The sequence below is a fragment of the Diaporthe batatas genome (genome assembly GCF_019321695.1).
Source record: "Diaporthe batatas strain CRI 302-4 chromosome Unknown Contig00028, whole genome shotgun sequence".
NCBI lineage: Eukaryota > Fungi > Ascomycota > Sordariomycetes > Diaporthales > Diaporthaceae > Diaporthe > Diaporthe batatas.
The window spans coordinates 212,644-224,312 of NW_025408575.1; the positions used below are offsets into that span (position 1 = coordinate 212,644).

General features: G+C 55.1%; 3 protein-coding genes across 3 annotated transcripts; 2 read left to right on the forward strand and 1 right to left on the reverse strand.

The window, feature by feature from the left end:
* Positions 1 to 433: 433 nt before the first annotated feature.
* On the forward strand, positions 434 to 1,970 carry KVR01_013550 (uncharacterized protein; the record flags this gene model as incomplete). Its single annotated transcript, XM_044789092.1, has 3 exons — positions 434 to 500; positions 714 to 860; positions 1,028 to 1,970. 3 exons carry the CDS (start codon positions 434 to 436, stop codon positions 1,729 to 1,731), a joined length of 918 nt encoding a protein of 305 aa, XP_044637478.1. The 3' UTR covers positions 1,732 to 1,970.
* Positions 1,971 to 2,239: 269 nt separating this feature from the next.
* KVR01_013536 (chaperonin-containing T-complex subunit CCT2) lies at positions 2,240 to 4,959 on the reverse strand. Its single transcript, XM_044788608.1, has 4 exons — positions 4,733 to 4,959; positions 4,474 to 4,628; positions 3,034 to 4,408; positions 2,240 to 2,974 (listed from the first exon to the last, which is right to left on the reverse strand). Exons 1-4 carry the CDS (start codon positions 4,733 to 4,735, stop codon positions 2,915 to 2,917), a joined length of 1,593 nt encoding a protein of 530 aa, XP_044637464.1. The 5' UTR covers positions 4,736 to 4,959; the 3' UTR covers positions 2,240 to 2,914.
* Positions 4,960 to 5,198: 239 nt separating this feature from the next.
* Positions 5,199 to 8,411, forward strand: KVR01_013521 (translation initiation factor eIF3 core subunit b). Its single transcript, XM_044788336.1, has 3 exons — positions 5,199 to 5,971; positions 6,052 to 7,582; positions 7,647 to 8,411. Exons 1-3 carry the CDS (start codon positions 5,700 to 5,702, stop codon positions 8,079 to 8,081), a joined length of 2,238 nt encoding a protein of 745 aa, XP_044637449.1. The 5' UTR covers positions 5,199 to 5,699; the 3' UTR covers positions 8,082 to 8,411.
* The last annotated feature ends 3,258 nt before the right edge of the window (positions 8,412 to 11,669 follow it).

An 11,669-nucleotide genomic window follows, 5' to 3' on the forward strand; every position in this document is an offset into this window, starting at 1 on the left:
CATATATTTGCGGGGCTTGCGCCTCTGGCTGCGCTTGCACGGGTTGCTTTGTTGTCGACGTCCTTCAATACGGCAGTCTTCCTCAGCATCGGCATATACAGGGTCTTTTTCCACCGTCTCAGAAGATTTCCCGGGCCAGCCCCTGCAAAGATCTCTCGCTTTTACTCAGCCTACAAGGCATCCAGGGACCTGAAATACTACAAGCTGATCAACCAGTGGAACGAAGAATATGGGGATTTCATCCGCACAGGTGAGTACAGCATCCAAATTATGATTCCAGTGTCGCCGTCACTAACGTGGAAGAGTAGGCCCCCGCGAGCTTGCCATTATCCGCAAGTCAGCCGTGCCACTTATCTATGGCCCTGAGTCTAAGTGTCGCAAGTCAACGTGGTATGGACAGGTGGACATGGATCCTGTCAAGTGTTCAATCCATATGACTAGGGATCATGAGCAGCACAAGCGAAGACGCAGGGCCTGGGACAGAGGATTCTCTATCAAGGGTACGGCAACTCAGGTCGGCACCAGTGGGATCTTAAGACTGACAGTAATAACTCAGCGCTGAACACTTATGAGCCTACCATCAGCTCCAAGGTTGACCAGTTCCTTGCACAAATCTCTGATCGTGGCACGGTCGACGCAACTGCATGGTCAATGTATCTATCCTTTGACATCATGGGTAAGGTGTCCCACCAATACGGCCTCTTGACTTGTAGCTAATCTGGAGACAGGCAAGGTTGGGTTCGGCAAGGAGTTCAACGGAGTGACCAAGGGAGAAGAGCACCCAGCGATTCAGGGTGTCCACTCGTCTATGGAGGTTCTTGGTATCTTGAGCCACGTCCCGTGGCTACTGAACATGGCCGGTAAGATCCCAGGGGCTGCGGCAGCATACCAGGAGTTTTTCTCGTGGTGCGGCTCGGAAATCGACGCCAAGAAAAAGGTCAGGCTTACACCCCTTCCCAGGTCAGCCATTGAGAGAAGAAAAAAAGAGCGTCAAACTTACAAGACACCCAGAACTTCGACGCCGAAGAATACCCACAAGACATCGTGTCCTGGCTGGTCAAGGCCGTTATGGACAATGACCCAGCGGCCTCCCCCTCAGTCCCAGCACTGCACGAGGACTCGCGCGTCGTGATCGTCGCAGGCAGCGAGACCACAGCCACGACGCTGGCCTGCATGTTCTACTACCTGTCCAAGCACCCAGAGGTCCAGAGGAAGCTCCAGGCACAGCTGGACGCGGCCCTGGGGTCCGGGCCGTGGAGCTACGAGGTCGTCAGGAACGTGGCCTTCATCGACGACATCGTCAACGAGACGCTGCGGCTCAAGCCGGCGCTGGCCTCGGGCGGCCACCGCGTCACGCCGCCGCAGGGCATCACCGTGGACGGCACCTTCATCCCGGGGGACACCAACGTGTTCGTGCCCACGTACGCCATCCAGCGGGACCCGCGCTACTGGCAGGAGGCGGACCGCTTCGTGCCCGAGAGGTTCGGCGAGAGGAGGGCCGAGATGGGCACCGACAGGGCCCCGTTCCTGCCGTTCCAGCTGGGCGCGTACCAGTGTCCTGGTAAGAACCTGGGCTTCCTGTCGCTGCGGATCACGCTCTCGCGGGTGCTGCGCGAGTTTGATGTCAGCTTCGCGCCGGGGGAGGATGGTGAGGTGTTTGATCGTGAGGCCAAGGATACGTTCACCACCACGCTGCCGCCTGTGATGATTCAGTTCACCAAGAGGAGGTGATGGGTGAGATCTGGAGCTATGGTTCACAGGGTGCTCAACTCCAGTAGGCCAAGTCGGTGGAACGCTGCTGACAGTTGTTTTGCCTGAATGATACCTTCTTGAGTCCAGTTCCATGCAGTCAAACTGCACGCATGGATGACAAAGCGAGCCCCCAGGGGAAAATATAGACCAGTTCTTGTCAACCTACCGCCAAGTCTTCAAACCTGCCAAAATGAATCCTGTTGGAGCTTGCATCGGCAACCGGCACATCGGTCCTTAAAGGGAACGCCGTCTCGACCTAGCAGTACAAGCCCAGGACCAACGGTCGCCCGAGCTGAGAGCAACGCCACCCATTTCCCAGCCCTATTTTCTAGCATGTAAGTTGTAAACAGGCGCCATTCTTACAGTAGCTCATCCACAGGCCTGCTGGAGGGAAAAGAACCGGGTCTATGATGCTATTATGACCCACGGCTGAGACACCTGCCTTGGCCCCGGGATTAAAACCAGGTCGACGACTCACCTTTACTTAAAATGCACATTGTGGGAACTCATTGATTCAGCTCTTGTCTTCTACACGTCCCGAAACAATTGAAAGCGTTTTTCAACATGTACTACTGTGTCTCTATCGGCCTTTTCCACTTCCTTGCCGCCTCCACGGTCTTCGTGTAGCCGGCGCAAGGCTCGAACTGACAAACCCTTGGCCGTATTCTCCCTTGTAGCGGCAATGGCTCGTCCAGGTGCTGAATGGGCCAATTGAAAGTGGACGAGCTCCTGAAGCGCACTGGGTCATTGAGGTAGTGAGCAAAACCGTCAATTTTCTTCGGGTGACGGGCTAACGTTCACCAGGTACGACTGCTGCGAGATGGGTTTTTTTTTTTTTTTTTCCAGTTTGAGGCAAACTGCGATATCCAATATCGTGGATGGTCGCGAGATTGGGGGGTGCGGGGGTACAGGGGCGGAAAGGGAACAAAAGGGGGGGGGGGGTTGCGTCGTGTTGGCCGAGGAATAGCTTCGTGTAGGTTCTAATACTTTGGCCATCAACTCGGAATTTTGGCGCTGTCCAAAGATTGATGCAACGCGCCAACATAAGACCATTCAGTTCTTGTCTTGGCATTACACGGCTGACTGCGGTGGCTCTATCGGGTATTGTACAGTCGTTGAGAACGTCCACATCTACAAGGTTCACCCGTCATCGTCTACCAGATCAATGCCTCTCGCGTCTCCTGGGCGCCGCTCTGATGATGTTGTCCACACGGAGTAGTAGCTGTGAGAAAAGTGTCAGAATTACAAGAACAAGACATGGGGGCCACGCATCGCACTTACCTCAGCAGCCTCGCTTGCCGATGATACCACCGCCTTCTTCAGCTTGTAGCTCTCAATAACTCCCAGGTCGCGCATGTCAGCGATGCCACCGCCGGGGACCATCAGATCCAGACCATACGTCGTCATGCCGTCGTAGATGGCCTTGCGCAAACGTGCGACCAGGTCGCCAGAGTCGAGACCGGCGTTGTCGGCCAGGATAGTTGGTAGTTGCCGCAGAGCGACGGCGAATGAGGAGACAGCGGTCTGCTTCTTGCCCTCGACACGCGTTGCCTGGGCCTCAACAGCCTTGGCCATAAGCATCTCTGCGCAACCACCACCTAGGGTCGTCCTTGGCTCCTTGACGGTCTGGGAAAGAACGGCGAGGGCGTCGTGCAAACTTCTCTCGGACTCGTCGAGGAGTTGTTGTGTGGCGCCGCGAAGGACGATAGTGCATGCTCGGCCTGCTGCAACCCCAGAGAACCTGATAAGGGTGTCCTCGCCGATAATGACCTCCTCAATAACATCGCAGTGGCCGAGCTTCACCTGTTCAGGGTGGTCGAATGTGGATGCGATCTCGCCGCCTGTGACCAGAGCCAATCGCTCGATACCGTCGAAGTCGGCATGCTCGATGGACATGATACCAGCATCGGTGAAGAGCTGCTCGGGCCAGTTGTAGATGAGCTGGCGGTTGATAAAGCAGTTGATGCCGTGCGCCTTGATCTTGTCGACCTTGGCCTTCATCTTCTCCTTCTCGGCCTTCTCGAGGTCGGCGAGCTTGCTAGTAGATGTAACCTTGACGCGGGCACCGAAGATCTTGACCTTGTCCGTGTCCATGGACGTGTTGGCGACCAGGATCTTTGCCTTTTCCAAGCGCTTGGGCTGGTTGACTCCGATCTTCTTGTCGAGGATGAACCCATCGTCCAGATAAGAGTCGCTCAGCTTGCCACCGGCCTTCTTGATGATCTGGATGTTGCTGAGGTCAGAGGAACCCTTCAATCTCAACACGGCCTCGGTGGCGAGCTCTGCAAAGTGGTCCCGGTCCTGGGAGAGGACCTTGGAGCTGAGTGTTGTCTTTGCAATAGCGATCAGGTCCTGCCGGAAGGCTTCGGGGTTCTTGCTGTGGTCGACAGCGGAGTCCTCAAGGGCCTTGAGGGCAGCTTGACTTGCTAACCGGTATCCCTCGATGATGGTCTGGGGATGGATCTTCTTGTCGACCAGCTTCTCGGCCTCGCGCAGCAGCTCGGCGGCCAGGACGGAGACCGATGTCGTGCCGTCTCCGACCTCGTCATCCTGCACTTTCGAAATGTTGACAAGCACCTTTGCGGCGGCGTTGTCGAGGGCTATAGACTTGAGGATAGTTGCACCGTCATTCGTGACCAGGATGTCTCCGGTTGACCTGTTGAAGCGGCAGGAGGTTAGGCGAGGAAGCTCGGGCGAGGGACCAGACTGGCCAGTACGTACGCAGACTGCATGATCTTGTCCATCCCCTTGGGGCCGAGGGTGCTCTTGACCAGGTCGCCGACGGCAATGGCCCCTACGAAGGCGGTGAGACGGGCATTTTCTCCCTTCTCCTCGGTTGTGCCCTCCTCGAAGATCTGGGTTGGGCTGAACGAAGACTGTATATCTCAGATGTCAGCCAGTCGGCCCAAGGAGGGACCCTTTTTGAAAGATCCAGGCGGAGGGGGAGGGGGCAGGGGGGAGCGCAACTAAATGTACGCACCATCCTGAGCTATTGGCGACAGAAGCAGCGTTCGAGGGGCGATGAGAAGTAGGGAGGTCGTCGTGGGGTGCCTTGTCCGGGGGTGGGAAGCAAGTGTCACTGTGTCGCTCGCCTTGTCTCGGTAGCTTCGAGGCGTGGGGATGGTGGGAGGCTACACTACACGACGGCAGTCAACATAATAAACGACAGACAGGCGACAGCTCCCCCCTGACGAAAGCTGATTTTTCGATACTGCTAGCGCGTACCCATGTCTCGAATGTACCCAAGTACCCATGCACCCCTACTCTTGACCGCAAAGAGCCGCGGGGTACGGGTCGATGCGCTGGCTCCAGATGCGGCAGGCGGTGAGCCATACCCAGCAGTCGGAGCCAGGAAATTCCAGCGCCGGCCACGCAAAGAGGTCCCACTGAAATCCAACTGGCAGCAGCAAGAGGAAGCTTGGGCTCGCGAAATGTCGGTTTCTTGTTGCACAGTAGGCACTAGGCAGCACAGGCCACAGGCAGAGAGGCACAGGGGCACTAGCACTACGGAGTACCTGGCAACTGGGAGTCAGAGGCTAGCCGTGCACACACCGTGTTCCATTTTTACACCACCTAGACTACACAGTATCCCTCCCCACCTCGACCTGGCCCCAAAACTCCATCGCGGGAAAATTCATCAGCCGTTGCGACAACCCAAAGCCAACTGGTGTTTGACAGCTGCTCCAGTCTTCCAGCCCCGTCACCGTCAGCACCGAAGCCTTGCTCGCCTCCGACTGCATCGCTTGGCCAGCTCTTGGACAACAACACGTCGCATTTTTCGGCGTCGAATACGAAAGGACTTCTTTGTCAAGGCACTTGAAGCTCCTCCCAGACCACGGTCTGCCTCTACCGCACAGCCTCCACGACGGCGTCAATAACAGAACAGTACCAACAAATAGGTCTACTGCAAGTAACAAACAACCACCATCGATATTCAACCGCCCAGCATGGCGTCCACTTTCGAGCATCTGCGCGAGGCCGACCTCGATGACGACGAGTACGATGAGGAAGAAATCGACATCTCCGACCTGCGCGAGAAGTATGAGGTCCAGCTCGACCAGGGCTACGACCACTTTGTCGTCATCGACGGCCTGCCCGTCGTCAATGAGGCCCAAAAGCCCAAGCTCGTCAAATTCTTGCTCAAGAAGCTGAACTCGGTCGGCAAGACCCGGGAGGATCAGATCTACATGCCCATCGGCGAGAGCGGAAACTCTGAGAGGTACGTCGACACCCTGCCTGGGCTGGCTGTATTCCGCTGTCCTGTGCCGGGCCGTTCAATTCTGACTCCACCTCCTGCAGGTTTGCCTTTGTCGAATACTCCTCGGCCGCCGAGGCTGCTGCAGCCGTCCGACAGCTGGACCTGGTCCCCCTCGACAAGAAGCACACCCTCCGCGTCAACAAGCTGACAGACATCGAGCGATTCGGCCGAGAGGGAAGGATAGAGGAGGAGTATAAGGAGCCCCACATCGAGCCTTTCCAGGAGCACGAGCATCTGCGATCCTTCCTGGCAGACCCTTCCGGCCGTGGCCGTGACCAGTTCGCCATGTACCGTGGCGACACTGTCGGCATTTTCTGGAACAACGACAAGGACGCCCCCGAGAACATCGTGGACCGACAGTTCTGGACCGAGACCTTCGTGCAGTGGTCTCCCCTCGGTACTTACCTGACCTCGATTCACGCGCTTGGTGTCCAGCTCTGGGGAGGTCCCAGCTGGGCCAGGCTGCGCAGGTTCGGCCATCCTTACGTCAACCTAGTGGCCTACTCCCCTAACGAGAACTACCTTGTCACCTGGTCTGCACGGCCCATCGCTCTTGGCGACGGCGAACACCCGACGCTGACGCGCGACGACGAAGGCAAGAACTACGTGATCTGGGACATCGCTACCGGCAAACCCCTCCGTTCCTTCGCCAACCTTGACACCCCTGATGAGGGCCCCGGCAAGGCTCCGAAGTTCCCCTGGCCCGCGTTCAAGTGGTCGGCGGACGACAAGTATGTCGCTCGTCTGATCCCAGGACAGTCCATCTCGGTCTACACCCTGCCCAGCATGGGTCTCTTGGATAAGACGACCGTCAAGATTGAGGGAGTCAAGGACTTCGACTGGGCCCCCGCCACCCCCAAGCGTGAAGGCGTCAAGAACTACGAGCAGCTTTTCTGCTATTGGACTCCTGAGATCGGCAGCAGCCCGGCCAAGGTCGGCCTCATGAGCATTCCCTCGAAGCAGGTCGTTCGTTCCTTGAACCTGTTCAGCGTCTCCGACGCCAAGCTGCACTGGCAGTCCGAGGCGGCCTACATCTGCGTCAAGGTCGACAGGCACTCCAAGTCCAAGAAGTCTCAGGCTACTACCCTCGAGATCTTCCGTGTTAAGGAAAAAGGTGTGCCAGTCGAGGTTGTCGACACTGTCAAGGAGACCGTGGTGAACTTCGCTTGGGAGCCCAAGGGCGACCGATTCGTCATTATCACAGCCCCAGAGGCACCAGGAGCTACTGCCGTCGCCCCCAAGACCTCCGTGTCCTTCTTCTGCCCCGAAAAGGCCAAGGGTAACGCCGTTGGCAACTTCAAGCATCTTCGCACCCTGGAGAAGAAGAACAGCAACGCCATCTACTGGTCACCACGAGGCCGTTTCGTCGTCGTTGCTAGCGTTGCCAGCCAACAAAGCTCGGAACTCGAGTTCTTCGACCTTGACTTCGAGGGCGAGAAGCCAGAGTCTGACAAGGACCTGACGGCTAACCTCCAGCTCATGAACACTGGTGATCACTACGGTGTGACTGATATCGAGTGGGATCCATCTGGACGTTTCGTCGCCTCGTGGGCGTCGTCATGGAAGCATTCTGTAAGCCTATGGAGTACTTTTTGATCTCGTATTCACTTTCTGGTCACTAACACACGGCTCGCAGATGGAAAACGGCTACCATATCTACGATTTCAGGGGAGAGACTCTCCGAGAGGAGCCCGTTGATAAGTTCAAGCAGTGGTCATGGCGCCCACGGCCTCCTACCCTGCTCACCAAGGAGGAACAGAAGCAGATCCGCAAGAACCTCCGTGACTACTCGCGCGTCTTCGAGGAGGAGGATGCTCAGCGCATCACAGGTGCCAACCAGGAGGTCGTCGAGAGGAGGCGGCAGATGCTGGAGGACTGGTTCTACTTCCGCGAGTCGATCGAGGCCGAGGTTCGCGAGGAGCGCGAGGACCTCGGTGTGCCCGCCGACCCTGGTGCGGAGCTCATCAAGCAGAAGATGGCAGCGGAGGCGATCGACGGCGAGAAGGAGGAGGTCATCGAGGAGATCGTCGAGGAAGTGCTCGAGGAGAGCGAGGAGGTCGTCTCTACCTAAGAAGGTCCCTCTGGGCGCCTGAGTACGTGTCGGAAGAGGGCCGCAGCCATCTGGACAGAGCGACTGTCTCCCCTTTCTTGGACAGATACAAGGGCATCACGGAGCTGTTCGCTAGCGACATTTACGCATTTCAAAAGTTTGCCACTGGTGGCGTGGTTTACGCAGCGAGAAATCTGGCGGGGAGGGTCCGATAATGCAAAAGAGGAGGCCGCATGGTGTTTGCGAAATAGATGGGTGTGCCGGCGAACAAAATCGGGGACGGCTGTGGAGCGTAGAAGGTGCAGTCGCATATTCAATATACCGCAGTTACAAATTTACTTTTACCTTGAGTGCTCTTGTTTCTTGGAAACCCAGCAGGCTATCGGGAAGCACCGGCTGTGGAGATGGTGTGAGGGTATTTCAACATTGTAAGCTTCGAAGCGAATGAGAAGAAATGAATTCATGCCGAAGTGCTAGATAAAACGATAGACACAAGAGCGCATCAGAGGACATGCAGCTCCGCTGTCCACTAGGAGGCTGTCTCATAGGAGGTTGTCTCGTAGGAGGTCGTCTCGTAGGAGGTCGTCTCGTAGGTCACCTCACAGGAGAATACCCCATAGGAGGTTGTCTCATGTGATGGTATTATCCTATGGGGGGTTTCCTCATCCTCCCAGGCGGTTCCACAAACCAAGTCCTTGGGCCCTTCGATGTTTCATTCGGAGAGTCTGTCTCAGCACTCTGTGCCTTCCAGACGCTGATGAAGACTTCAAGCTGAACTGGGTACAAACCTTCGGAGCCACCCTTTATCACAAACGGGATACATAAGTTCTTTACACGGGACAGCATCCTGATATCAGCATGTCTCACAGAGCTGCCCAGCTTCCCGCCCAGGATAATGTGCTCCCCAAACACCTCGCGGCTAACCCCAGGCTTCAGCACGATGGATTCCATGATTAACCGAAGCAGCTTAACGCAGTGCTCATCATCCCAGTTGTGCAAGACAAACTTGAGGAAACAAGCTGCCGACCGCGGCAACTTATCCTCGAAGAAGTCCAGCCCCAAGTCTCCACGAGGCTGCCAACTTCTAACATTGCCGACCAGTGCCACCACATCCATCCTCAAACCACCCTCGAATCAGCTCAGTCGTCCGCGGTAATCAAAAACAGCCGTCCGAGTTCCAGGGAATGCTCGCAGATAACGCTAGACAAAATGGCCTGCTCCTGCGCCGACCCCCCCCCCCTCTGGACCTCATTCAAGGAGTGTTCAGCCAGCAACCCGGGCGCGCCATTGGCGCAGCGGAACGCCGCAGCTGTCCTCATACGCTTCTTCGCCGCGTAGATGAGCTCGCCGGTGCCGTGGTAGAGCTGCGCGGCGGGGCGAGTCTTGCGCCGCGGCGATGGCGATAGCGACAGGAACTTCTCATGAAACTGAAGAGACTTTCGACGGGTGAGGATCGCCGTTCAAATTGTAGCAGTTTCCAATGCATACTACAGTCTGAGGAAACAGGCAACACGAGTGTGGTGGCGAACTTCATGGTGATATATCCCCATGGCGAAGGTTTGCTCAAGAAAGATCTAACTTCGGCTGATGCAGCTTATCTTCAGCAGGTCATGTATTGTAGTTGTATAGTGTCGGACGTGTGTACGCAAACAGTTTGTCCAGTCTAGAAATCAGGGGTAATTTTGAAAAAGGTCTTTGTACTCGGACTGAGGCATTAATATCATCATGGCACGGCTACACGATCTACGCTGTCCACTGCACTGTGTTCTGGATTCCCGGTAGTTTCGTAATGCGGGCAATCGCTACGTGTAGCGGCCCAGAGAAGATTCGTGATAATTCATTCATGGCACGGCTGCCACTATCCGCGGGTGCAAATCTTGTGATCGTCACTCTTCACTAGCTTTCTTTAGATCGCACTGACTTCATGACTAACAAGTACCTCGGTAGGAACCTAGAAAGGAGTGATCTAAGCCCGGCACAGACCGAGTTCAATTGAGGTCGAGCGTCCAGGAGCGTTTCAGCCAATTTGGACCCGGGTCAGTATAGCACCCTTGACCTCTCTTCTGTTATTCAGCTCATCATTTTGTGATGCCCTCGCAAACCGAATCGAGCCAGTTCCCACATTGAAGAACAAGTCCAAGCGACAGCACCTTCAAGATGCGACGGAGACCATCGAACCGACCCCGTCACCGAATATACATCCTGGGACGGCAAGTCTGCCTGGGCCCTGGCGATGACGCCGTTGGTGTACTCATCCAGGGGAAGGAGAGCACTCCTCTGCCCCATACCGACTGGGACAGTACCCTACCTGCCTTGACTTCAACAAAATTCTTTGGCTTCCATACGCCACCTTTTATCTCCGAGCTATGGGACAGCTTGACGAAGACACAGCCAGGCGGATTCCTCGCGCGAAAGGTGCGTCGTGCACTCGACGTGCTCAATAACTTCCGTGACCTCTGGAACGACTTTTGCTCCTGGTCGAGCCATCGTCGGCACTGCGAGCTGGAACCGACACCCCTCCAATTCAACACGGATGAGCACATGCGCTGGAGGGGATCCAGGGCGGCACAGTACCAAATAGGGTATCAGGACCCGTCCTCTGACCCAAAGTGGAGGATGAAACAGATCATCGAAGTCAAGGACTACAACAACCAGAATGACGTGTTCCACGTGTATTGTCAAAACATGACTTGGTAACTTGGAGGCTGCTACCATGTTTTAAATCCTGCGATCCTTTCCAGGCTGACCAACTCGCAGGGCATGGAGAAGTAGAGAGTTTGGGTCATCTGAATGGAGGTTCCACTTACCTCTCCCCAGCGGGAATAGCATCCAACCAGTCGTGGAACCTCCTTGGTGACTCACATATCTACGCGTATCCTGTACGATGACTACAGGTTCAACATCGCCACGCCTCCAAACGCCACGAATCAAAGGTTCCCTGTGACTCAAGTACCACTGGCATCTGACCGGTAACCTAAATATAGCATTCAATTCGATTTGTTTCGACAAAAGCATTTTCTTAAGGTGGTTATTTCATATGAGGTTATCGCAAAAGCATTCATCCAAAATGAGAGTTTTGCAAGGGAAGAGGACTTACCTGTACAAGGTTGGCTCTATTAGAAACAAGATATTCATTAGGGTAAATTATTCGATAGGGGTGTGAAATTATCCTTGAGCGAACTAATTACTGCCACAGCTCGAGGTCTTTCGTTACCTAGGTATCTTGTTGCCCCGACCACATATTTGGCATTTCGAATGATGCTAGTCTACATAATATGAGCTTCAGCCTTCGGAACGAGCAAAGAAAAAAGTAATGACACAGGCGGTCGGATGGATACGATCAATGATCCTCAGAACAATAGTTGACATTAAATGAAAACTGCCTCCGATTTGAAATGAGCCGATTGTTTACTTGAACATTGGTCATGAACGCGATATCAGTGGTTCGTTCGTGTCTATTGTCACACAATTGAAAACACTTTTCAAAGCAGCTAATTCTTGTCTAGGTAGTTGCAACCCAATCTTGATCCAGTTCTCAATCTAAATATGGTCATTCGTCACACTCATCGCCAATCATACCAAACCGTGGTTTTTCTCATCAAATATCTA